This window comes from Hippichthys cyanospilos, chromosome 15, assembly GCF_059441005.1.
Source record: "Hippichthys cyanospilos isolate Australia breed blue-spotted pipefish chromosome 15, RoL_Hcya_1.0, whole genome shotgun sequence".
Classification (NCBI taxonomy): Eukaryota; Metazoa; Chordata; class Actinopteri; order Syngnathiformes; family Syngnathidae; genus Hippichthys; species Hippichthys cyanospilos.
Genome location: NC_142383.1, coordinates 19,055,827 through 19,080,482, shown reverse-complemented (window position 1 = coordinate 19,080,482; position 24,656 = coordinate 19,055,827). Strand labels below are relative to the sequence as shown.

At 50.3% G+C, this 24,656-nt stretch overlaps 5 protein-coding genes across 8 annotated transcripts; 3 read left to right on the top strand and 2 right to left on the bottom strand.

The window, feature by feature from the left end:
• The first annotated feature begins 83 nt into the window (after window positions 1-83).
• Window positions 84-733, top strand: uqcr10 (ubiquinol-cytochrome c reductase, complex III subunit X). Its single transcript, XM_088435927.1, has 2 exons — window positions 84-252; window positions 427-733. The coding sequence occupies exons 1-2, from the start codon at window positions 112-114 to the stop codon at window positions 475-477; spliced, it is 192 nt and encodes a 63-aa protein (XP_088292053.1). The 5' UTR covers window positions 84-111; the 3' UTR covers window positions 478-733.
• Window positions 734-1,840: 1,107 nt separating this feature from the next.
• On the top strand, window positions 1,841-5,502 carry eif2b1 (eukaryotic translation initiation factor 2B, subunit 1 alpha). Of its 3 annotated transcripts, none has more exons than XM_088435661.1 (9): window positions 1,842-2,076; window positions 2,669-2,770; window positions 2,830-2,966; window positions 3,063-3,179; window positions 3,742-3,815; window positions 3,879-3,947; window positions 4,142-4,217; window positions 4,280-4,405; window positions 5,318-5,502. In XM_088435661.1, the coding sequence occupies exons 1-9, from the start codon at window positions 2,064-2,066 to the stop codon at window positions 5,471-5,473; spliced, it is 870 nt and encodes a 289-aa protein (XP_088291787.1). In that variant the 5' UTR covers window positions 1,842-2,063; the 3' UTR covers window positions 5,474-5,502. The 3 variants fall into 3 exon arrangements, with proteins under 3 accessions (XP_088291785.1, XP_088291787.1, XP_088291786.1); XM_088435660.1 differs by having other exon boundaries at window positions 1,843-2,076; window positions 3,703-3,815; XM_088435659.1 differs by having other exon boundaries at window positions 1,841-2,076; window positions 2,830-3,179; window positions 3,703-3,815.
• On the bottom strand, window positions 5,194-9,146 carry ddx55 (DEAD (Asp-Glu-Ala-Asp) box polypeptide 55). The gene is made up of 14 exons (XM_088435658.1): window positions 9,004-9,146; window positions 8,877-8,927; window positions 8,543-8,629; window positions 8,163-8,254; window positions 7,995-8,057; window positions 7,728-7,877; window positions 7,448-7,637; window positions 7,285-7,367; window positions 6,826-6,957; window positions 6,668-6,760; window positions 6,481-6,595; window positions 6,141-6,309; window positions 5,759-6,063; window positions 5,194-5,649 (listed from the first exon to the last, which is right to left on the bottom strand). The coding sequence occupies exons 1-14, from the start codon at window positions 9,109-9,111 to the stop codon at window positions 5,518-5,520; spliced, it is 1,770 nt and encodes a 589-aa protein (XP_088291784.1). The 5' UTR covers window positions 9,112-9,146; the 3' UTR covers window positions 5,194-5,517.
• Window positions 9,147-9,553: 407 nt separating this feature from the next.
• tmed2 (transmembrane p24 trafficking protein 2) lies at window positions 9,554-14,126 on the bottom strand. 2 transcript variants are annotated; one of them, XM_088435524.1, is made up of 5 exons: window positions 13,692-14,126; window positions 12,163-12,355; window positions 12,026-12,043; window positions 11,052-11,159; window positions 9,554-10,480 (listed from the first exon to the last, which is right to left on the bottom strand). In XM_088435524.1, exons 1-5 carry the CDS (start codon window positions 13,869-13,871, stop codon window positions 10,356-10,358), a joined length of 624 nt encoding a protein of 207 aa, XP_088291650.1. In that variant the 5' UTR covers window positions 13,872-14,126; the 3' UTR covers window positions 9,554-10,355. The 2 variants fall into 2 exon arrangements, with proteins under 2 accessions (XP_088291650.1, XP_088291651.1); XM_088435525.1 differs by lacking the exon at window positions 12,026-12,043 and having other exon boundaries at window positions 13,692-14,067.
• Window positions 14,127-15,045: 919 nt separating this feature from the next.
• ptpn11a (protein tyrosine phosphatase non-receptor type 11a) lies at window positions 15,046-24,620 on the top strand. Its single transcript, XM_088435523.1, has 16 exons — window positions 15,046-15,423; window positions 16,405-16,527; window positions 17,579-17,773; window positions 18,582-18,774; window positions 18,857-18,976; window positions 19,063-19,176; window positions 19,261-19,357; window positions 20,120-20,217; window positions 20,290-20,448; window positions 20,546-20,677; window positions 20,746-20,900; window positions 20,963-21,030; window positions 21,096-21,247; window positions 21,716-21,834; window positions 21,897-21,984; window positions 22,048-24,620. Exons 1-15 carry the CDS (start codon window positions 15,410-15,412, stop codon window positions 21,964-21,966), a joined length of 1,809 nt encoding a protein of 602 aa, XP_088291649.1. The 5' UTR covers window positions 15,046-15,409; the 3' UTR covers window positions 21,967-21,984; window positions 22,048-24,620.
• Window positions 24,621-24,656: the final 36 nt, after the last annotated feature.

Genomic DNA, 24,656 nt, shown 5'->3' with positions numbered 1-24,656 from the left:
GTGAGCAAAACACTACATTTGAAAGAATATATTTTACGTGCGAAGTATTATTTCAGTTTCTCTGTCGTAGGCGGAAGTGAGTTTCACGCACGCGCAGACCCCACTATCAACATGGCGCTCGCCAATTCGGTGTACAATCTGCTCTTCAGGAGAACGTCCACTTTCGCCATAACCATCATGGTCGGCGCTGTTTTCTTCGAGCGAATATTCGACCAAGGAGGCGATGCGATCTTTGAGCAAATGAATCGCGGGGTGAGACGCTTTACCGGCGCGGAAAATGGCCTTTTATTCTGACCTTGCAGTCAGAGGGCGAAGCGACGCTAGCTCTTTGCAATGCTAAGCTAATCACTGGCAGGTTAAACCTCATTAAGACTCAGAAACATTTTTGGGGTCATAAAATTGTGTTTGTTTGTTTTTTTATGTTAGAAACTATGGAAACACATCAAGCATAACTACGAGAACAAGGAGGAGGAGTAATGGTGACGTCGCCTTCCTGAGGTTGAAGTTCAAGCTTGGGCTCCATCTATCCACCCACTCAGCCACTCAGCCATCGAACTAAACAACATGGACTCAATGTGCTTCAAGTTGGGCCCGAGGTTTGAGCAGACCACCGCGAAGATGGAGCAATGGACCGCCTTCACATCGTTTTCCATATTCCTGTCATTTGTTCTGCCGTTGTTGCCGCTCTCGCATAATGTAAATGATTAAATTAAACGTGTTGATGATGTCGTAATCGATTGTTTCCTTCCACGAATATCGTTTGTGGCCACCGTTAGAAATCTTTTGGACGAAATTTAGTGCAAACGAGGGGAACTAGCCAAACGGGAGGTTGAGAGGTACACCCTTCAGATGCCACTTACTGCCATTAAAAATACCATATCGTAAATTTTGGAAAAGTTGAAAACCCCAAATGTTATCGTGCATTTTCTCCGACGTTTGCATGTATCCTTCAACGCCGACCTACAAACGCAAGGCAATAGATTATTTTGTTTTGAAACCCCAAACCCATCGGGGCGCCAGCGGACAACTTTGCAAGCCTTTCAATGACTTCATTGAGTGGCTTAGTCTGACTCCCGTAACGCAGAGTTCTTGCAATGCAATGCGGGACTTAACAAAAGGCTTAATTCTAAGTCCATACTGAATGTTGAAATAAAGCTTTTATTTTGCTCCAGGGAAGCATTTTCATTTCATGGAACACATGACATTATCGCTGCATATTCCTGTCTGCAAAAATTGCAGCATTGAATAGCTATCAACCCTTAATCTCACAAAATGAAAATTCAGAAAACAATCGGAATTCCCCCCCAAAAAATATTTTAAGATTATATAATCATAATATCATAATACGATACAATGTGTAAAACAACTGGTGAACTAAAAAAATTGAAGCATTAATGAAACAATGTTACACGAACGGAGTTCTTTGCAACCTGATTATTGTGTTAAAATCGTATATTATAATGTACAATATCGTACAATGGTGATTTTCAAATAAACATTGCAGTTTTATTTGTTGGGTCATAGAGATTTTTTTTCCATTACAATACAATGGGAAAGATGATGATTGAGGTTAATCGTATTTTCTGCCATCTAGCGGATAAGAATTTAATGAAGTTTCTGACATGGTCATTTGAATCCCCCCCAAAATGAGGAAATCAAACCGGGCAATTGCCGTTTTAGTCGTTTAAATCGGTCTTTTAGAAGGAAAAGTCAAACCCCAATCATGACACAAACGTGCGGTCTCAAAAGTGCGCTTGAGAGCTCCCGTCCAAGAGGTGGCGCTAAAGCCACATACCCACATAAAACTTTTAAATCAGTTACCGTTCAAGGGAGAGCCCACAGTCAAGCTTGACGTCATATTTCCGCGACACGTCAACTCGTAGCAATGTGGCTGTAGTACGCTGACAACTAAAGTAAACCCCGATTTATTTTAGACGGCCAGAGGAAATATTCGGGCGCCGCTTTGCTGATTCCCCTCGGGTGAATTGCACGCATTGTGCGCTAAAGCGGGAGGGGAAAACCGGAGCAAAAGGAAGTGTTGGCATCCCAAAAACGGAAGCAGCATGAATGAAGAAGGTAAAGGGCTGCCGTGTTTATTTTTTGTGTGTACATTTGATCTCATACTATGTATAATCTAGTAATTGTGTGCGGTTGCTTTTATTTTGTGTCATTTTCATATCATTTGCGCTTGTTGCGTTTGTACCATCTAAATGTTGTGTATTTTTTCTTTGTTTACAGTTTTGTTGATATGCATTTTCACTGTCTTATGTACCGCATGTTGTGTGTTACCGGGTAATTGTGTGTGTATATGCTATTATTTTGTGCATTTTTCTTGTCTTTTGTGCCGCTCGAGTGTTGCTTTGTTTGTACCAACTATATGATGTGTTGGAGTGTATTTTCATGCGTTCTATTTTTGTTTATTTACTGTTGTCTTTGTGCTGACATGCGTTGTTACTGTCTTCTATTCCTCATGTTGTGTTTGCCTTTATTTTGTGTATTTCTCCTGTCATTTGCGTGCCATTCGATGTGACTCTACTGTTGTGTTTGTACCATCTACAGTAGATGTTTTTGTGCTGATGTGTATTCCGTGTCCCTCATGTGGTCTTTTGCTGTTATTGAGTGTATTGTTTTTGTTTGCGTTGACGGTATTTGCATACGTTTGTGGCAGAGCTGTTGGAGTACTTCCGCGGCCAACTGAGGCAAGACCCCGACGTGGCTTCGGCGGTGGCCGCCATCCGCACGCTGCTGGAGTTCCTCAAGCGAGACAAAGGTAACCCTAAACCCAAGCCCGCCCGTGTGCGAGCGCGACCTTTCGTCGGCGACTTTCAGGCGAGACCCTCCTGGGCCTGAGGGAGAACCTGACGTGGGCCACCGACCGGCTGACCAGCGTGGACTCGTCCGTGGCCGTGTCGTCCGGCGGCGAGCTCTTCTTGCGCTTCATCAGCCTCACGTGGCTGGAGCACCAGGTGCGACGCCGAGCGACCCGGAAAGGCCGCGGCCAAGCGGCGGCATCTCATGTACCTTTTTTTTTTTTCTGCTGTTGCCATGGCGACGGCCCGCAGGAACTGTCCCGCTGTAAGAAAGTGATGGAGGAGCGCGGGCAGCTGTTTGTGGACAAGATCTCCATGTCCAGGGGCAAAGTGGCCAAGCTGTGTCACACCTTCATCAAGGACGGGGCCGTGAGTCCCACACTTGCGCCATAAAGACCAAAAAAAACAAAAAAGCCTCCCTGCACCCTTGGCCACATTGCAGATGCCTCCTGTTATCTTTGTTTGTTTGCAAGGGACTACGATACAGTACTCGGGTCACTTAACCCGGTCCTTCCCAAATACTGTAGTGGCCAACATAAGTGTGCACAAATATCAGCTTAAGTCGCAAAAAAGATACATTTATTGTAAGAGTCAAATGGTTGAAATTAAGTCTTGGCTTGCCGGCGACAAGAATTGTCGCGGTGTAAAATACGTGACGACGCTTTTCATTTTTCTCTTCGAGGCTTATTGAGCACCGCCGTAATGAAATATGACCGAGTGATGGCGGCGGCGGCGCTCTCGACAGCTACGAAAGATGTGATTTTTTTCTTCCCGAGAACTCTTGGCACGCTTTCCCATCCGTGGCAAAATGTCCATGTCGCGTTTGACATCCAGAGATGGCGCTAAATGTCTGCCATATGTGACTGGCTCCCACCTGTGCATCCCGGGACAGAAAATCCTGACGCACTCGTACTCGCGGGTGGTCCTCAAGGTGCTGGAGAAGGCGGCGGCCGAGAAGAAACGCTTCTCCGTCTTTGTCGCCGAGTCGCAGCCCGACGGCGCCGGGTGAGTCGCCGCGGCCGGACGTCCCGCCGCCTTTTCCCCGTCTCATCCCCGTTGTCGTCAAAGGCGGCTGATGGCGCAACACCTGAGAAAACTCGACGTTCCGGTCACCGTCATCCTGGACGCCGCCGTGGGGTGAGCGAGTCGTGCGCTACCGTGTCCTCAAACGGCATGGCGCAAATAGTTGGACAGGAAGGCGGCGATTGACTTCCAGATGCAAAGATCTCAACCCAGATATAGAAAAGCACATTATGCGTAGGGAGGGCGTTCGCCGCCTTGATTGCAACCAACTAGTATAGTATTTAGTTGCGTTTGATGGTCCGCGTCAGGTACGTCCTGGAGAAGGTGGACCAGGTGATCGTGGGCGCCGAAGGCGTGGTGGAGAGCGGCGGCATCATCAACAAGGTTGGCCCCCTTGCCCCGCCTACCTTCTTTTTCCCTTTTTCCATCGCATTTTTGGCGCGCAGATCGGCACCTACCAGATGGCGGTGTGCGCCAAAGCCCACAACAAGGCCTTCTACGTGGTGGCCGAGAGCTTCAAGTTCGTGCGCCTCTACCCGCTCAACCAGCAGGACGTGCCCGACCAGTTCAAGGTCAGCTCAATCTATTCCATGGCTGGAAATCAAGGAAATGTTGAAAGGACACACACACACACACACACACACACACAAAGGTGATCGAGGGAGGGGTTTGAATCATGGAACAAATGTGGAAGGAGCGTCAAATGTATCAAGTTATTATGTTGAAGCTTTGGCACCATCTCGTGGTAACTTGGTGCCAAAGAACTATGTCGAAGTAAGATGAGGAGCTTCATTTAGACAAAAGGGAGTTGGGGAGCTTCATGTCAACAGTAGTACGGCTCGGCCGTCGTTTTGTGGTGTCCTGGCCTTGAAGTGAGTTGCGGATCGTCGTTTATGCAAAAGGGGTACCTTGCCGCCGTCTTGGGCCAATGTGTTCGAAAGCGGGGGTGTCAAACTCATTTTTATCGCGTGCCACGTAATAATTATAGTTTGTCAGAGGGACGGGACAAATTTCAAGCGTGTTAGCGTCGAGGCCGGTAAAAAAAAACTGTTCAACAGCAGATGGGGAACAAAAAAATTGTTGGTGTTTTTGAAGACAGCTTGCAAATTCGGTATTTTAGCCAGAAACTTCGCCGGCCGCATAAAATGATGGGGCGGGCCTTGACTTTGACACCCGTGCGCTAAAGCAATTTGAGGAGGCGCTTTATTGCCATCTTGTGACATCCGGTTGCCGAGCAACTGGGATGAAGCAAGCTAAGAAGCTTCATTTTCGACTAAAGTTCGCCACTTTGCTAGCGTTTTCCTCCATAACTTCAATGCTCTTTTGAAATTGCGGCGGGGCAAATAACGGGAACACGATATAAAATATCTGCATTTCTGTTTTTATTGCGTGATGGCAAAACGTCTGTCGCAAAAATGCGGCCGTTTTGATGGTCCTCCAAATCCATGCGGAAATGTGCGTAACAACTGCGTGCGTTTTGTCAGTACAAGGCGGACACGTTGAAGAGCGGGTCCAACCTGTCGGAGGAGCACCCCCTGGTGGACTACACGCCGCCCTCGCTCATCACGCTGCTCTTCACCGACCTGGGCGTCCTCACGCCGTCGGCCGTCAGCGACGAGCTCATCAAGCTCTATTTATGAAAGGCCAATAAAAAGAGCAAAAAAACAAAGACGGGGAGGTGTCCTTAATGATGCGTCCCGCCCGTCAGCCGTCGCTCAAAGTCGTCCTCGCGGATCCGCCCCTTCTTCAGTTTCTTGAGCAGACGAGTGTCCTTCAGGAGCTCCTCCACGTCCCCGTCCCCGTCCTCGTCCGAGCCCTGAGGACCCGTCGAAAAACGTTGTCAACTTCCTGTTATCGGTATCAAGTGTAGCCGCGCGCTTCGGGAAAAAAGTGATTCCGTCATCTGGTTTCGGCGATTTGAAAACCTGCTCCCGTTTCCTCTTGGCGGCGTTCTTCTTGCGCCTGTCCTTCTTGGCCTTCTGCTTGGACCAGGCTTGCTTGCGGACGCCTTTCTTGTCGGCGGCGCGGCGCCGCTCCTCCGGCGGCGGCCTGAGCTTGAGCTCGGCCAGCATCTTCTGCCGCGACTTCTCGCGCCGCTTGTCCTTGAAGCGGATGGTCTCCGTGTCCAGCGCCGCCGGCTGGAAGTCGGGGAAGCTTTTCCCGCGCAGCTCCGGCATCTTGGGCAGGCGGAGGAGCGCGAAGCCGCGGGCCAGCGAGGAAAAGTCCAAATCTACGGGGAAGGGGAAAGGGGAAAAAAATCACAAAGGGGAAAAACGGCTTTCTGCTGGTGACTGTTGGAGAGTTGACCTTTGACCCTGAAGATGAGGCCGCACTCGTGCTTGGCGTAGGCCTGCACGTACGACACGAAGGCCTTGGTGCCCTTCTCGAAGACGGCCCGGTCCGCCTGCGCCAGCGCCTTCACTTTGGGCAACACGTCCACCACGTCGCTCACGGGCGACATTTTCTGCAGCGGGCACTGCGAGAAACCAGCACTGCTGCGGTCTTTCCACTTTAAGTTTCAATACCGACATGAGGGCGTAGTGACCGAACGAATTATTATTATAAAGCGGTGGCGTCAGCGGGCCGCATAGACGAAAATCCATCCCCAAGTGGGCCGCGCGTTTGACATGTTGCCCTTGGAACCGACCTTCTGGTTGATGGCCAGGAAGTTGACGTAGGACTCCTCCATGGGCAGCAGGAAGACCAAGGCGTTGCCGTGGTTACCGATGCGCGCCGTACGGCCGCAGCGGTGCACGAAGGCGCTGCGGAGGGGGCGCGGACGTTAGGCGGACCTTCCCGCGTCGCGCTCGCGCGGTACGGCGCACGCGACCGACCTGGCGCTGCTGGGCGGGTCGTACTGCAGCACCCAGTTGACGTCGGGAATGTCGATGCCGCGCGCCATCACGTCCGTGCACACCAGGATGCCGCTGCAAAGGGGTCGGTGTCAGGCGGCGGCTCGGTCGCACGCCCCTCCCCCCCGACGCCCGCTCACCTTTTGAGGGCTCGGAAGTGGGCGAAGATTTTGTTGCGCTTGTGTTTCATCTTGCCGTGGATGCAGTGGACCGGGACCTTCTTCACCAGCGTCTCCAGGGCGCGCCCAAAGTACTCCACGCAAGCGCACGTGCTGTTGGGCGGCAGGACCACGACGAGGGTGAGGAAGAAAAAAAGGAAGAGCGTTTTTGAAGAAAAGAAGAGGGATGGAGGAGAAAAATGAAATGCGGAGGAAGGAGAACAGGATGACAGGAGGAGGAAAGGATGAGTAAAGAGGTAGAGCTGGAGAAAATGAATGAAGAGGGAGGGCATGAGAAATAAGGGAGCCAGGAGTGAGTAATATTTAGAGCAGGGACGAAGGGAAGATTAGAGGATGAGGACAAGCGTGACAGGAGAAAAAAAGAGGACAAGAAAGAAAAGAAGAAAGGTGAAAGAGGAACAAGGAGGAATAGCGAGGCACCTGAAGAAGACCAGCTGCTTCTGATGTTTGTGTTGCCGTAGAAACGCCACCAGCTGGTTGAACTTGTCCTCGGCGCGACACACCTGAAGCGGACCCCACGTGAGCGGGCGGACGGCCGACGGGCAGGCGGGCGCGCACGCGGACCGCCCGCCCGCCCACCCACCGTGTAGTAGTTGCAGAGCCGGGCGGGCGTCCTCCGGGCGGCGCCGTCGGCGACGCCCTTCTCCTTGACGGTGATGCGGACCGGGTTCCTGAGTCCGGCTCGGACCAACTTCTCCACTTCCTGCGTCTGCGTGGCCGAGAAGAGGCCCGTGCGCCGCTGCTTGGGCAGGAAGCTCAAGATGGCGTTCAGACTGCCGGCAAAAAGCTGCCGTTAGCGTGTTAGCGCCCGCGTACTAAAACCAAGGAAAAGAAAACTCAGAGGGAAAAGTCCCGGTCCCGACCTGTTCTCAAAGCCCATGTCCAGGAGTCTGTCGGCCTCGTCCAGAACCAGCACTTCCAGACTCTTGACCGAGCCCGCCAGGTCCACGCCGTCCCCCTTCCTGCGGAACATGTCCTCCAGGCGGCCGGGCGTGGCCACCACGATGTGCGCCCTGCCGCAAAGGCTCACCGTTTGGACTCGGCAATCGAGATCTCTTTTTTTAAATTATCGTTGAGGTCCCCGACCGCGTGCCGGGCCACACCTAAACTCAAAAAAACTGTGTCTTTACCCGCTCTCTTTGAACTTTCCGACATCCTCCATGGGGTTGTTGCCTCCGATCATCAACATCTGCCTGCAAAACAAGGCGGCCTGGAGTCAACGCCGCTCGCGAGACTCGCTGCTTGGGCCCCTTCACGCGCGTTCTTTCCGCGCAAAACGGCGAGTGGCTTCGACTAACGTCAACTGCGGAAACCTCTGGAGGAAACGTCCGATGACTTCGCTGATCTGTATGGCCAGCTCGCGCGTGGGCGTGACCACCAGCGCGCCTACCTGCATGTCAAAAAAAACATCCACCGTCATCACGGGTAGATACATCAACAATGGCCGCATTTGTACAGTCCTGGAATTTTTCCAAGGGAAAATTTCCTTCTGATATTTGGAACTACGGTAGGTATTCTCAAGTAAGGAATCATAGTTGCGTTGTTTTTTTTTCAAACAGAATTTCCTTACGGGAAATGACGATAAATGTCCTGCGCAAACGCGCAAGTACATGGCGCTTCCTTTCCCATGGAAAAGTCACAGCATTTTGCCATAAATATCATGAACATGCACACACACCTGCATCTTCTTAAGCTTCTCTTCCCTTCTGAGCAGAACCTCCAGAAGCGGAATGACAAAAGCCAGTGTCTTCCCACTCCCGGTCACCTACACACATTACATCCGAACAGACATAAAAAATGAATAACATAATCTAGTAGATAACCGGAAAGATGCACAGCACGATTTCCAGGCAGAAAACGTTCCCATTAATAACAGCAGCGTAGAATGGCGTGACGAGCACAAGAAGTAGGCAGTGGGGGGTCACATACAAAGCACGAGTTGAAGAGGTGACCAGTTTTATTTTTCGACTTGCTTTTTGACTTTTGTTTGAAAATGGAAAAGAATCACTCACTGCCTCAGCGGCCACATCCTTGTTGCTCATAAAAAGTGGGATGCAAGCAGCCTGGAGGGGAAACACGCAACAAATGATGTTCCGTGCAATTCGGATACAAGCTGAACGTGAGAATTGACGTTCGTACCTGGACAGGCGTCATGTGCGTAAATTTGAGCTCTTGCAGCGTCTCTAAAATGTGATTGTTTAAATTCACCGTTAAGGTGTCCCACGTTCCGTCGGTCGTGTTCGCCATGCTGGAAAAAGTGGCACGTGACGTGCTTCCGCGACGATGTTGATGTTCCGGGTTGTGCTCATGGAAATCACGCCGGAAGGAAACATAAGGGGACGCAAAGCGTCCTTACACGCACGCGCGCGAAAGTCTGCGGTTCAAAATATGACATTTTAATTCGCTAAAAAAAATAATTAATCCGTAAATACATCTCGTGTGTTAGAACTAAAATTCTTCACCGAATCGCGTCACATCGATGTTGACACTTTGGGCGGAAACTTGAGTTAAATGTTTTGCTCCCCCGGATGGGTTCCTAACACACATGGCTCACCAAAAGAAAATCGGTACTTTTGTGATAGTGTTCATTTACATTTTATTTCATATTTGGTTTTGTCTTCTGCGCATCGTTAAACAACCAAGATTTGAGATTCTTTTCCTTGCAGTAATAAACATTTGCAGCCAGTCATGGTTTCGAATTTCTTTATTATGAAACCCCGGGCTTGTATTTAACAACCATTCTACATTTGTACAGATGGATGCGTCAGTGTCGAAGTCTGAAAAGGGGAGACTGAGTGCAGTTTTCCTGCCTGAGCAAACACCAAAGACTGGTTGTTTATTTTTTGGGGGAATACAAAAACTTGGGAGCACTTCCAGTTGAGATGTGACGCACCGGACGCAGCCGCCAAAGTGAGGAGACCCACGGCGGCTTTGGACGTTTAGCAAGAGTCAAAAGAAAAGCAATAAGGAAAACAAAAGATGTTGAAGAGAGCACAACAAAGGTGACTTCCAAACATTGTGTCACAGTCAAAGTGCTCCAAAACAAGTCCAAACTCTTGTACAATCGCATAATTTAAAATCCGCCCCCCCCCAACATAGTAAGCAGCCACAAAAAGCACACAGCAGTCAGTAGATCAGGACACCCCCCCCAACATTATCCCCCCCCCCCCCAGACTCAACTACTTGCTAGAAAATTTGCCAATTCATATGGAACCGTTTGACCTTTGGTAACCCCTTTGAGGATGCCGGCGATGAGCGCAAAACTTACCTTCCGTCTGATTTCAAATGCTCGGTTGTGACAAAACAGTACTGGCAAAATAATGGGGGGGGGTTAAAGAAAACTGTTAAAGACAAAAGAAAACTAAAGCCAAACCACCTTACGTAACCTTGAGTCCGTTTTGTACAACCTAACGAATTGGAAGTGGTGAAAACAGCCAGTCTGCTTTGCAGAGTGTAAAGAATTGTCTCCAGGAGGACGACCATTTAGGCCGCTACACCACCCGCCGGACTTCGAAAAACCTCTTCAGGTAGTAAATCTGTCCCAGCGTCATGGCCACCAGGACCAGGGCCTCGAAGAAAGACCACAGCACCACTCGGCTGTTCGTGTTGTCGTTGACTGGACGGGAAAAAGGGAGAAAGAGAAAGTGACTTTTTTTTTTTTTCCACCCCGGCTCCCAGGTGCTGCCTTTTGATTCCGATTTGCTAGCCACTGACGTTTCTTGAAGATAAAAAGCCATAAGCTGTCTCTTGCCACTCCCCAGTTAGGGAAGAGGATTATTTCACTTTATGCTAACGCAACACATAAAACACAACAGACAGGCTAAAAAAATGAGCATCAGCATGGTCGTGCATGTTTTTTGAGATGTGCGCAAATGTTTGTCCAGTAACTGATGTGTTTTGGTTTTGCAGGCAAGTGTGAAATCCAGTTTTCCTGAGGGCGCGAAAGGCGAGGCGCAAAGTAGTCAGGGATGACTCTAATTCCGTGTCATAAAATGGTTCGAAACGTGAGATGCAGCGGCTATTTAAGCACTACATGTAGGGAGTCGGCGGAACGGACATCCAAAAATGGTCAATTGCGCATTTTTTGGAGATCTCTTCCCAAAATGTTGGCTTTTTGTGGACACGTCTAATTTGAGGTGTTACGAAAATAGCGGTGAACAGGTGGCCCGCGTCTTGCGCCCACTCACTGGCTCTGTGTATCCTCTCGCGGACCTCCATGTATTCCTGCTCGTGCTTGACCGCCGTCATGGCCACGGCCAGCTCGTTGATCATCTCCTCCAGCTTGTTTTGGTGCGCTGCCACCGGAAAAGAAATATATACGGTCACGGCGCGGCTCTTCAAGGCGACGGCGCCTTCCACGTGCACGACGGCGCTTTCGTCCGCAGGCGCCCAGAAACAGGACGAGCGACAAAGTTCTGGAACCCAAAGCACCAATCGGAGCTTCCAGACCGGGATGAGTGATTTTTTCTTTTTTTCCCCGAGCAGTGCTTTCACAGTGCAATGAGTCAAACCACTTCAATTCCTCACACGCAGCAATGTCCACTATTAGTGGCGTCCAACTACAAACGGCAACCGTGGTTAGAACGGCACTTCCCAACCTTGATTGGGCCAAAAACGTCACAAAAACCGGGACTACCTCCCAATTTCAAATTCAAATTTTCAAATTCAATCTAAAGCCCTGTTTTTGAGTCATCGACTAATAAAAGTATATAATCACTTCAGTATCAGCGCATGCACAAAACGATTGAATGATTCCTGGGTTTTCTTGCCATTAAAACTAGGTATTAATTTCCTAAAAAATCCTTTATATAATAATGTTCCAATATTTGTTGTAGAACTACCCCCCAATAAAATAGCTTTAGTATTATATTCACACAATTGTTTCCTGGATTTTCTTGACATTAAATCTTTAATGGTGCAACTAGTGTTTTGTTTTTTCCCCTTGTACAGTTCTAAATTTTCCTCAATGTGACTTTATTCTCATTCAATTCCAACGTTTCGATTGCAACTTTATTTTGGTCATATTTCATAAAAAACATGATCTTATTACATTTATAACTGAGTAGTTGACCAATTAAGTGAACGCGTGTGACTTTGGCACGAAAATGGTTGGGAACGACCGAGTTAGCGATGACAAAAAGTCCACATTCTATCAGCCTACCATCCCAGGTGCCGCCACCTAGAGGGAAGGAGGGAAAGAGCGCCAAGAAGACGGTCAATCAAAACAAACTCAAAGAGGAAGAGTGAGAGAAAAAGAGCAGCATGGGAATGGGGGGTCGGGGGTCGGGGGGGGGGCACCTTCCGTCTCCATGTCGTGGCCTTTGGGCGCCTCGCCAATGTCGATGGTGAACATGACGATCTTGGGCGTCATGGTGGACATTTTGTTGCTGAAACAGAACTTGTAGCTGCCGTCCATGTGCGCCGCCACAGAGTACTTGCCGCTCGACTCCCGGTCCCCCTTGTAGATTTGCTTCCCATCTGGACCGGTTATCTAACAAAAAAAAAAAAAAGAAGAAAAAACTCAAACGTTCTATCGGTGTGTGTGAACAAAGATGGACTCAGACGTCGGTTCGGTCTGGCCGCTTCTTTTATTGAAAATAACGCCATAAACACTTCAACAAACACGACCTGCCAACTGACGTCCCCCTCTTCTAGCTGTGTTACCGTGTGACTTTTCCATCTAATTCCAAACTCGGTTTTGAAAAGGTGTCGACCACATGCAGATTTTAGCTATCGGCTACACGTCGACTTTTGAAAGTACAACTACTGACTAAAAATCGCACCTCAACACATAATTTCGCGCCCTTCCAGAAAATCAATCTTTCTGAGGTTAGGATGCCGAGTGGTGAAAGAAAGCCCCGGCAATTTTCACAGCTGCTCACTTGTAAGTCTTGTAAGAAAGTTCAAGAGTCATTTGCTATTCATCCACGTCGCGATGAATCATCGAGTCATAGGTGTCAACAAATGGAAAATTGGAAAGAGGTAATTACAGGTTGAGAAGTGTTGACAGCGTCCTTGCACTACAGGTGTAAAAAAAATACCGTGCAAATTACAATGATGTCTTTGTTAAACAGAGGTCCGATATCGATGCATTTGCGTGGATTGACCAGACGGCGCTCTTTTTAAGTTTTAAATGTATTCAGAGATATTTATGTTCTTTAGAACACTCAGTAATGTTTTGACATGTGAAATTATTTTGCTAGTTGGTAGTTCAAATAATTGAAATGAGCAACTTCACATTCTTAAAAGTCCCGAAACCCAAATCGGCGTCTTTAATAACTAACATTTTACATTTCAAGTATTTTAATCACAAAGTTTGGAGGAATCCGAGCGTTACTATTCTTGTATTAAACATTAAGGACAGGTGCACCTTCAGTACGTATAGCTGAGAAACATATGGAAGCATCGGATTTCCCATCAACGGAAAAACATCCATATTTTAGTCTAAAAAACATACAAAAACAAACACTCACTCGTACTACTTTAAAATGCACACCTTGACGGCTTTGATTTGCAGAAAATTAAGTTTCTGTAACTAAGCTAAATGATGGCAGGCACAACAAAACGTAAGCGCGCACTCACTCGTCTAATGTATTTCTCTGCGAAACTAGATTTCGCTTGGAAAAAAAATGTACGTAGATGCCGACTTCGCGGGGAGAAATGGAAAAGCGACTTTGACGTGAACGACGCGAGTTAGCCGCGCCGCCGCTAACGCTAACGCTAACGCTAACGCGGCCGGCGGGACGGGGGCTCCGGGCCCGCGCCTCCTCCGCCGCAATCGGAGCGTCGCTACGTGGACGAAGTTTATCCCGGCCGGCTCGCCTCACCTCCACGTCGATATCCAAGAAGCCTCCCTCGGCCACCTCGAACATGAGCCCCATCTTGGTGCCGGAGTTGACTCGCTCAAAGAAGCACTCGTCGGCTTGGGCGTCGATGCTAACGAAGTAGCCGGACGCCGTGGCGGACAGGAAGGCCAGCAGGACGAGCAGCTCCGACGTGGTAAACATCGTTGGCGGACTTTAGAGGAGAGCGACAAAAGTCAAAACAAACGATTGCGGGTAAACCCTGTCTGCGGCTAACGTCTCCTGCTGGGGTGCACTTTGGTGCGGCCGGTAGGGGAGAAGCTCAAAGTGGCAAACTGCGGCGGCCGTGCGATTGCCACGTACGGCTTAAACGGCGAGCGGCGAGGGTCACGCGGAACAAAACGCGATAGGCGAACGCTCGCGGGCCACCGTTGCGACGTTTACGAAGGACAGTAGTCGTCGCCTTTTGAATAGTCCCTTTTCATCCGTGTTTTATTGTGCGTCACGATAAAACAGTCGGTAACTATATTCTTATGGGGTTATCAAAGAAAAATGTAAAAGTTTAGTTCACGAGCGTTCGATTGCTCGCATTGCTTTATTAACGCGAGAGACAGCGCGTTTGTTGATGCTGAACGTGCACGCTTTGATGAACGGAGGCGCCGATACGGGGAATCCAGAGAGTCTAAACCCTGCCCTGGTTCGCCTGGAGCCACGGGTACTTCTACTGCAGGAGTTCTCAAACTTTTTTGGAGCTTTTTCCAAGAGACGAGAGAACCCGCGCAGGCTTGGGGAGAACTTGCAAACACCACGCAGAAGGGCTAGAGCGAGGACTCGGAACTCGGGTCCCTGAACTCTGACAACTTATGACAAAATATGAGTAGGTATATCATAAATCAATTACAATGAAAATAACATAAGTTGAACAAAACCACCATTTATCAAAAAAAAGATTAAACTTTGTGAAGTAATTACACACTCATCATTTGAGTCGAGAGCGATCTTGAGCTAAACGTGCAAGTAATTGATTGCAGCACGTTTTATTTTGATAGCGATTGTTATCCGTCCGGTTTCTATTCTCGCTACATCAGTGAACATCAGTGACACTTGTCATTAACAACACGAACACAAAACACGACCAAGTTTTGCCGCTAAATGGGAGAAGACTGTCGCATTGCGAATCTCGTTGCTCGGATGAGTTGAGCCGTGCACCGAGAAGCGGCCGTTTGAAGTGTTTTCTTTCGAACGAGTCCTAACGGACCGAGTGAGGTTATGCGCGTCGTCCACATGACGCGCATTCGCGACCCGCTTGGAAAACAGTTTTCGGCGCATGCGTACAGGGGGAACTCGGGAAGTGCCTTCCATTTGCTCTTCCCGTTGCCCCGTTAGCTTGCCTCAACGCGGAGGGGCCGCGGGGGGGGCGGTGCAATAGAGTGGAGCGGCCGCGCGAGGTGTACATTCCAACGTACCCTTTCGCTTTGTCGCAGGTTTGGTGACGTTCAACAATCGACTTGTTCGGAAGTCTCCGGGACAGGCCTACCGATACTTTTTACGCAGTACTGGCTCTTCCATCCTTTTTTTCTTTCGTCGATGCCGCGCTTCCGGCACGCGTATCGGCCGGTTACGAGCCGATGAACGTCATTTGATGGTGAACGGTGAGCTAAACGCTCGCGAAGGTTCGCCGCCTAGCCGCTGGAACGCCACTGCTAGCTGCCAAGCGGGGAAGGAAGTGAGGAGTGAAAAAAATGACGTCTCGGAGGTAAACGCTTCCCTGGAAAACCGCGTCGTTTGCTCGGCAGTCGAACTTTAAACTCCGGCGAGAACTTTTTCGCGTCGGCGAACAACCTCGGAGTGTCCCCGACTTTTGTGTGAGGGGGGTGCGGGGCAGCGGTTAGCTCACCGTTAGCCTACACCGGTGACTTCACCTTTTACCCCCGTTGTAAATACCCCACGCTGTAAGGCCCCCCCTTTTTGCTTCAGTTTTCGTTGCACTCGATTCCGAGGGAGGCTCACGACGTCAGTGGTGCGTGGCAACATTAACCACAGAGCGACTAAAGCGCCTTTATGCACAAGAAGAAAAGCGCCCTTCAACGAGGCGCAATGCAAAACGGCGGTCGTGCCAGAATGGCCCAGCTGTGCGGATGACAACGTAAAAGAAGCCTAATGAAGTCATCGTGCAATGGGGGATCTCGGTCGGGGGTGTCCAAACTCGGTCCTCGAGGGCCGCGGCCATGCATGTTTTGGAAGGTTCCGTCCTCCAACGCGGGGGAGTCCCCGACCTTTCGATCACCACTGCCCGGAGTGAGATTTTTCTTGGGGTGGGATTCGGATATAAAGTGAGCTCACCGTTAACGACAAACATTGGCTTGCTTGAGTCTCCAAAATACTTTTGGGGCTGCCGCCTCAAACTGAACACAAATGTACACACGCTACATTGTTCAAATCAATTCTATAACTGAATTACAGATGCTCCTCATTCGAATACAAAACGTTAATTAGATATTTTAACATATAGGAAAGGAAAATACCGTGCATGAACAAACATGCTAATGAGCTAAACGCATACAAGGCAGCACTAAATAACATCCTGAAGATAAGTAACATTAGCTAGCTTGTTATCCGCAGTGACACGTTCAACAAGCAAAGACATTTGGGGCATGCTATCATAAATGACAACATTCTTACAAAGATACAGAGATACAAAACAAATCACCGTACTATTGCTTGCCCCCCTTCCCAGGTGGTTCCACCCCAACATCACGGGCGTGGAGGCGGAGAACCTGCTGCTGACCCGCGGCGTGGACGGCAGCTTTTTGGCCAGACCCAGCAAGAGTAACCCCGGAGACTTCACCCTGTCAGTGCGGTGAGTTAAGGAGCGCCCACGTTCGGGAGTAATTGGGAAAGCAGAAGATGCGCCAAAACAAAACAGTCGAGTGGTTGCCTTTCTCCCGAATGTGCGTGAGAAAGCTAAGAATAGTTTGTTAACCAACTAGGACACATATTAGCCTAATTGCATAAGAATTCTTGTGTCAACATCAAAGAACAACATCAATATGCTTCCTACAATGTTTTTTTTTTTTATGTGTGATTACGTTGTCCATCGGGCTTGTCATGTTTGTTAAATTTGTTGTTTTTTTGTGGCATTTTTTGTCATTAATTGTAACGTTCAAATACACAGCTTTTTGATTTTGTTTCTTTCTAATACAGCGGTCGCTCGTTTATTGCAGGGGTCACAATTTAATAATAACCCGCGATAGGCGAAATCCACAAAGTAGCCAGCTTTATTTTTCACAATGCCTATACACGCTTTAAGGCTGTAAAAGCCCTGGCACTACACTTTTCTCAGACAGGAATAAACATGTTCTCCCATTTTTCTCATTGAAACCATCTGGAGGCTTTGAGGGAGGACTTGATGGCTCCAAGCCATCTTGTCCCCTTTAAGCGAGGCAAAGAATATTCCGTAATATACCATTTGAGCTGCCGAATCGCTCATCCGCGTGGCTGGCAATCCAGCGGTAACGTTGACGACAGGTCGCATTTGAACGCCACATCTGCAACTTCTCCTTTTTTCCTTCCCTCTGGTTTCTCAGATGACAGTGCGGGACATTGACCGTGACTCAGCAGCCGTTCCAGCACAAAAAGACAACATGATTCATGTTAACGTTCTAAATCCATCCAGCATGTTGCCATTGGGTCACTGTTTTTATTTACCGAAGCAGTGTGAGAGCCACGCTTTGTGTGAAAACGCTCAAATTGTTGACTTAGAAAATAAGTGTTTGTAGCAAAAATGCACATTGGAAGCAATCGTATAAATGGCATGGATGCATTTCACTTATAAAATGGACCTGTCAGCGGTGTACGCCATGTAAAAAGCCATTCCCGGCGTCGCTGTCCTCCCACCCCTAACCGCGCAGGCGGAATGGCGCCGTCACCCACATCAAGATCCAGAACACGGGCGACTACTACGACCTGTACGGCGGCGAGAAGTTTGCCACGCTGGCCGAGCTGGTGCAGTACTACATGGAGCACCACGGGCAGCTCAAGGAGAAGAACGGCGACGTCATCGAGCTCAAGTATCCGCTCAACTGCGCCGACCCCACGTCGGAGAGGTGAGCCCCGCGCGCGAGCGCCCAAACGCAACCATCCGCTTCGACGCCGGGGCGTCCCACACGTTTTGATCGCCGGCCAAATTGTACTCCTAGCTTCTGGCGGGGAGCCGTTATGGCGGTGGAGGCATGGCCGTTTGAACTCTTTCCGTGCCAGGCGTCGCCCCCTAGAGTGCCGTTCCATTTTGAGCGTTTTGACAGATCTTTCCAGGTCAAGAAAATATCGCGGCACCACCTGGAAAAAGATTCGACCTTATTCCGTTCTTTAATAATGACTGTTTGGAAATAGGTCGTTTCCGTGAACTGTTTTGGACTCCAGGAGAAAATGAGCTTTTTTCTGCGCAACGGTGACTTGGACCCGAACATTTTTGGGTTTGGTGGCATCTGAAACGTCTCCTTGTTGAGATAGTCATTACTTTGTCACTTAAGTGTAAAAATGTACCCACTGTTAATCTCAAAAATTCTTTTTGAGGAGCGTCACCAAAAATCTTCACTTTCACTGTCAATCTGAGTGATTAATTGCAAAACGAATGACTTATCATCTAGAGGCTTTCTGATGGAAAAATGGAGTGTGGTGATCTCAACATCCTTATACAGGCGGTCCATTCCAGACCCCTCGCTCCGGCTCTTCCGTCCAGCGGCGTCTAGCGTGCGCATTTTCAAAACGCGGGTTACTCTGTTTCAGATCCATATCGGTATCAGAGCATCGGTATCGTGGCGCGATATCGGTATCGCGCCGGAAAAGACAAAGTTGTATTTGACGCTTCGGTCCGCTCGCGAATCGCGTAACGTCGGCGTCGCGTCCCCGCAGATGGTTCCACGGGCACCTGTCGGGCCGCGAGGCCGAGAAGCTTCTGACGGAGAAGGGCAAGAACGGCAGCTTCCTGGTGCGGGAGAGCCAGAGCCACCCCGGAGACTTTGTGCTGTCGGTGCGCACGGGCGACGACAAGACGGACGGCAGCGACAGCAAGCCCAAAGTCACGCACGTCATGATCCGGTGCCAGGTGCGCCGCCTCGCCGCTTATTCTGTGGGAACAAATGAAGGATGCCGCACGCGGCCGAGGTTTGACTTTGGTCCCTCCCCAGCACGACTTGAAGTACGACGTGGGCGGCGGCGAGAAGTTTGACTCGCTCACAGACCTGGTGGAGCACTACAAGAAGAACCCCATGGTGGAGACCCTCGGCACGGTGCTGCAGCTCAAACAGGTAGCTTTGTAGGGGGGAGAACAAAAGGCCTTCCTGAAGGAACCAATCCCGCTCGAGTGTCTAGATCCTTTGCGGCTTTCCCGCAGCCCCTCAACACCACTCGCATCAACGCGGCTGAAATCGAAAGTCGCGTACGGGAGCTGAGCAAGCTGGCGGAGGCCACGGACAAAGTCAAGCAAGGCTTCTGGGAGGAGTTTGAGGTAAGGCTGCCGCTGCCGCCTCTTTGTTTTTTTTTTGTTTTTTTTTTTTCCTCTCGCTCATCTCGGCACGTGGCTTTCCCGCAGACCTTACAGCAGCAGGAGTGCAAGCTGCTGTACAGCCGCAAGGAGGGCCAGAGACCGGAGAACAAAAACAAGAACCGATACAAGAACATTCTGCCTTGTGAGTGAGCGTGATGGACGCCGTTTCTGAATTACCGTGCTTCACATTTATCCTTTTGGAACCCAGAGCGCACGCACTAGAAAAAGTGGGCATGTAGTGTGCGTTGCAGTACCAACACAGACCTGCGCGAGGCAGTGTGCTGCCTAAAGAATTCGAACTACGGCGGTCGCGCTTACGTTCCCAAACATACCCGCAACTTGAACTTTGCTTTTGTTCCCTTTTTTTAATTAAAATATTACGTAATATACGTAATATAGAATTTACGCTATATTTGACTCAAACGGAGTTAAAATAACGACGTGAATAATAGAAAAAGTTCGGGCCGTTAATGAAAATAGCACTGAACAAGCACTGAACTGCGATGTGGCGAGGGAACGATGTAACAGGAAAAAAAAAAGATAAAAGTAGTTGTGCTCATGGTCTGGGGGGAGGATTAGTAGCTGTTGTCGTGGTGGGCATATTGGTGGTTGTAGTTAAAAGGGAAGTCAACACCCCCGCTGAGGGTTTGATGCACCCCCACCTGTCTAAACACACTTATGTGATTATTATTGCGTTTGTGGATCACAAATGAAGCAAAATGCATCCGTGACATCGCCGTCGCTCTGCGCTCAGCGAACCACCAATCAAGGCTCATCTCTTTTCTCATGCGGCGCGGGCAACTGCAATGTCATTTTCAGTCGACAGCAGTTAGCAAGGTGATGATTAACGGAACGTTCATTAACGGCAACTCCTGACTTTTTTTTTTTTTTTTTCTCACCGCAGTCGACCACACGCGGGTGGTCCTGACCGACGGGGACCCCAACGAGGCGGGCTCCGACTACATCAACGCCAACATCATCGCCGTGGTCTCGCCGAGCGCGGTAAACGGCCGCTCGCCGTCGCTCCTCGCCGGCGCTCCCCCGTAGGCTTTCGTGACCTTTTGCGGCCCCCAGCCCGAGCAGGACAACAAGTGCAACAGCGCCAAGCCGAGGAAGTCGTACATCGCCACGCAGGGCTGCCTGCAGAACACCATCAGCGACTTCTGGAGGATGGTCTTCCAGGAGAACTCGCGGGTCATCGTCATGACCACCAAGGAGGTGGAGCGGGGAAAGGTGAGGCGCGCGTGGCGCCCCTCGCTCCAGTCACACCCGTCCTCTTATTTGTTTGCGTTGCTGAACGGCCGCGCCGCGCCGCTCTGTGTGTCGGCAGAGTAAATGTGTGAAGTACTGGCCCGACGTGTCAGCTCTGAAGGAATACGGCGCCATGCGCGTCCGCAACGTCCGAGAGACGGCGGCGCACGACTACATCCTCAGAGAACTCAAACTCTCCAAAGTGGGCCAGGTAGCTTTCTTTCTTCTATGCTCTCTTCCCTTTTGACCTCTTCAAGCTACTATTTTTTTTTGGCGCAGGGCAACACGGAGCGCACGGTTTGGCAGTACCACTTCAGGGCCTGGCCCGACCACGGCGTCCCCACGGATCCCGGCGGCGTTCTGGACTTCCTGGAGGAGGTCAACCTCAAGCAGGAGAGCATCCTGGACGCCGGGCCCATCGCCGTTCACTGCAGGTACGGCTTTGCCGCCGCCGGGCCGACGCCCGCCCGCTAAGCGCTTCCCTTCCCCGCCGCAGCGCGGGGATCGGCCGGACGGGGACCTTCATCGTCATCGACATCCTCATCGACGTCATCAGAGAAAAAGGTGCGTGGGAGACGCGCGCGGCGGAGTGACCTTTGAGCGACCTTTGTCGGACCTTTGCGTCCCAGGCGTGGACTGCGACATCGACGTTCCCAAGAGCATCCAGATGGTCCGCTCCCAGCGCTCGGGAATGGTTCAGACGGAAGCTCAGTATCGCTTCATCTACATGGCCGTGCAACACTACATCGAAACGCTGCAGAGGCGCATCGTGGAGGAGCAGGTGCGCTTTCTCCTCTTCTGCTGCCTCATTCCGCCATGGGAGGACATTTTGCTTTCAAAGTTCTTCAAGAGTAAACCTTCTCTTTTGCCGCGTTCTGCTGCCCCTTTATCAGTGGTAGGTCATCATAGGCTTCATTAGTACGCTGGTGCAGCGCGTTGGATGACAGTGATGGTACCTGAACACAATTCAGGGCCTACCTGAGATTTTTCTCAGGGTTTCTGCTGCTAACGGCACTTCTCCTTTCATGCTCTTAAGACCATAAGTAAAAGAGTGTCTTCCTTTCGAGAATACCGGCATTCCCCAGAAATAGGACGCACCCGCGTACGGGGCTCACCCTTAATTTGGGGGTCAAATTCACGTTTGCGCGTAGAAGACGCACCGAGGCTTTGGCAACTATCTCAAAACCGGAGCAAAATGAATCTGGTCTTCATTTTTTTTCTTGGTCGCGTTTTCTCACGCGTTTTGCAGAAAAGTAAGATCAAGGGTCGCGAGTACACCAACATCAAGTATTCGCTGTCGGACCTCACGAGCGGCGAGCAGAGTCCGCTTCCTCCGTGCACGCCGCTGCCCACGCCCACCTGCGCAGAGTAAGCAGCGCTTTGTCCGGCGCCGTCTCGCCGCTCGCTAAGCGCCGCCTTTCCCGCGTCAGCTTGCGCGAGGACAACTCCCGAGTGTACGAGAACGTGGGCCTGATGCAGCAGCAGAAAAGCTTCAGATGAGATCCGCCTCCTTCCCTCGTGAGTCCGGCGCGCGTGACGGAACTCGTGCCGGGTCGCGGGGCTGACCCTTTTCTCCCGCAGGAACCCCGACGCCCGACCGTTTTATTTGCCAGCCTCCCCGCGCCGCCGACAACGGGAGGACATCGCCGCCGCCGCCGCTGCCGCAGTGCAAAACAAAGAAAGAGAGAGTGGGGGAAAGCTTTTTTGGCCCTCCGGTCCTACCCACTGCGGTGCTCCCGCCGGCCACCGAGCGGCGCCAAATCCCCGCCTAGCAAACCCAACCAGGTTGTCTTTATTCGAAGCCGGCCCCCATTGTCTTTCTTTCTTTCTTTCCTTCTTTCTTTCTTTCTGTCTTTTTAACTAAAGCAAAAATTTGAGCTGGTTTGTAAGCGTCAGTAAAGAAATTGCGTGCCAAACGTCAGACGTTGGCCGCCGACGGGACTGTTGAAGGCGCCGCGACTGCCTTGAAGACGATGGGCGCGTCCTCTCTCTCACGCCGCCTGCGCCGAATGTCTCTTCGCGTGGCGTCTGATTGGCCGCGGTCGGCGTCCGCTCACGTGTCGCTTCTATGTGCGTTTTATACGCCGGTCACAACATTTTGGGGCTGTTGCGCTTTGGAGGGAAATTTTTGCATTTTATTTGTGGTCCTGGTTCGAGAGAAGCGAGTGATGCAAACCGTCTTGAAACATTTGGACGCATGCGTTTAAAGGTTCACCTGCACTTTAGGCTGACGGTGAACTTTTTCCCCCAAAGCGCAATCTCCCAGACTTATTTTGCGGCCGGCGTATGTTGCCTTTCTCGTTTGGTTTCTACGTGCTCTATGAGGAAATGCCTTGCGCGTACCGTCGCCGTCGCGAGGTCGCCAAAGGTGACGAGAGGCCCCGTATCGTTGCCCGTTAGCCTGGCGTAGCGTCACACAGCTCAACTGGAGCCGCAAGCCAACGCTAAGCCCGCCAAGGAACAAGTACGCTATTGTTCACACTTGCGACACTAGAATTTCGGAAGGAAATAATTCCACAAGATGTTAAGGCTAAGCACTGAGGTACCCCGACCAACAAGGTGAAATCATTCCTTTACCCGTCCTTGAAATTGTCAATGACGTGTATCCAAACCAGTGGGGCGTTTTGGCGCGCCAGTGCGACGACATCCGCCCGGTGACGATTCGGCTTCCTCCTCCGCAATCAAAGCTTGCTAGCAAGCAACCGTGCCGAGCTACGACCGGTACGAGGCTCAAACGGCGGACGCGTCGTGCCAAACTTGGAACGTGTTGCCGTCTTGTTTGCGTGCCAAAGTTGTGGGCAGAAATGTCACGCGGTTTTGGGCTAAGTCTGCTAGTGCGCCCTATGAAGTAAATACTGTGCGCTTTGAGGGCCTCGAAAGTAGAGCGAGCAAAACGGCAACGTGTTACTCGTGAGACCAAACCGCACGAGTTGACCGCTTGCACTGCTCGCGCCGCCGTCCATCAGGTTTGCAGTAATTCCCTGTAGCTGCCGCGATGGCAACAAGCCCCGCCTTTTTGCCCAAAAGAAGCTCCTCGACGCACTCTAACATAGTTCCCGCGTGCCTCAAAGCCCTATTGTGAAATATGAAATTCCCCAATTCATTTCCATACAGCTTTTTGACACCAAGTGGCGCTCAAAGCAATAGTTTGTTTTCCTAGAGACCGGCCAACATAGTTCCTTGGCTTCAGGTGGCGGCGAAGCACGGCTTTTGTCCAAATAAAACCCTTTAACAGACGTCCCCGACACCTAGATGACCCAAATAACGCTTTGACCGCAAACCGAGCAGGCGAAAGGTTTCTCTCTCTGTTTTGTGTCCCTAAAAGCCGAACAGAAAAAAGGTCCAATAGTTTTTTGGCGAGTAGTGTGGGAATTGTTTCAGAAAAACAAAGGCAGGGGTTCGCGCTGGGAGGAAATCAGTTCATCTGGTGTGCCAAAGTGTCTTAGGACTGGATCTCAAGCTGCATATCAGCGATATGCCTTAAAGGCGCGGCGCTGCGCTAGGCTAGCGAGCGAGCGAGCGAGGGAGGGCGGGCGGGCGCGCTACGGGGCTTCTCGTCCGTGCGCTCATCCGCTCATTTCAAAGGTGGCCTGGAGATTTCCTGGGAAGCGGCGGCGCTTCCCCCGCGGCCACGCCGCTGCCGGGCTCCCGTCCGCATTCGCCGCCGTCTCCCGCGTCAACCCGTGGACGTGCCTTCCGCGCCGCTCTCTTAACACGCGTATGTGACTCTGACCAAGGGGGGTGGGAGAAAACAAAGTCTATTTTTCAAGGTGTATATTGTACATGAACAGAATGTACTTCCAAAAAAAAAAAAAACATATCTACAAAAGTTTATGTATATGCATAGCGGTCTTTCTTGACTCACACGACCAACAAGAGTGTTTATTATAAGTATATATATTAAAAAAAGAAGCAGTTAACCACGTTAACGTCCTCGCTATGAGAATAAATGGCCAGCTCGCGCCTCATTTCACTGCTGTCTTATGGAGTTCTTGTTTTCAATTGAAAGTGGACCAAACTAAAGGACAAAAAAAAGGTCAAATTTGACTTTGTTTTGTTGTTTTGAAGCTGGCAGGTCCTTCCATCTCAAAGGCTTTATTTTCCTTAGCGCTTCAAAATGCCTTTGACAAAATAAACAACAATGTTGTGGTTTCCTTGCTTTGTCTTTTTGCACTTTTTTCTTTCAGTCG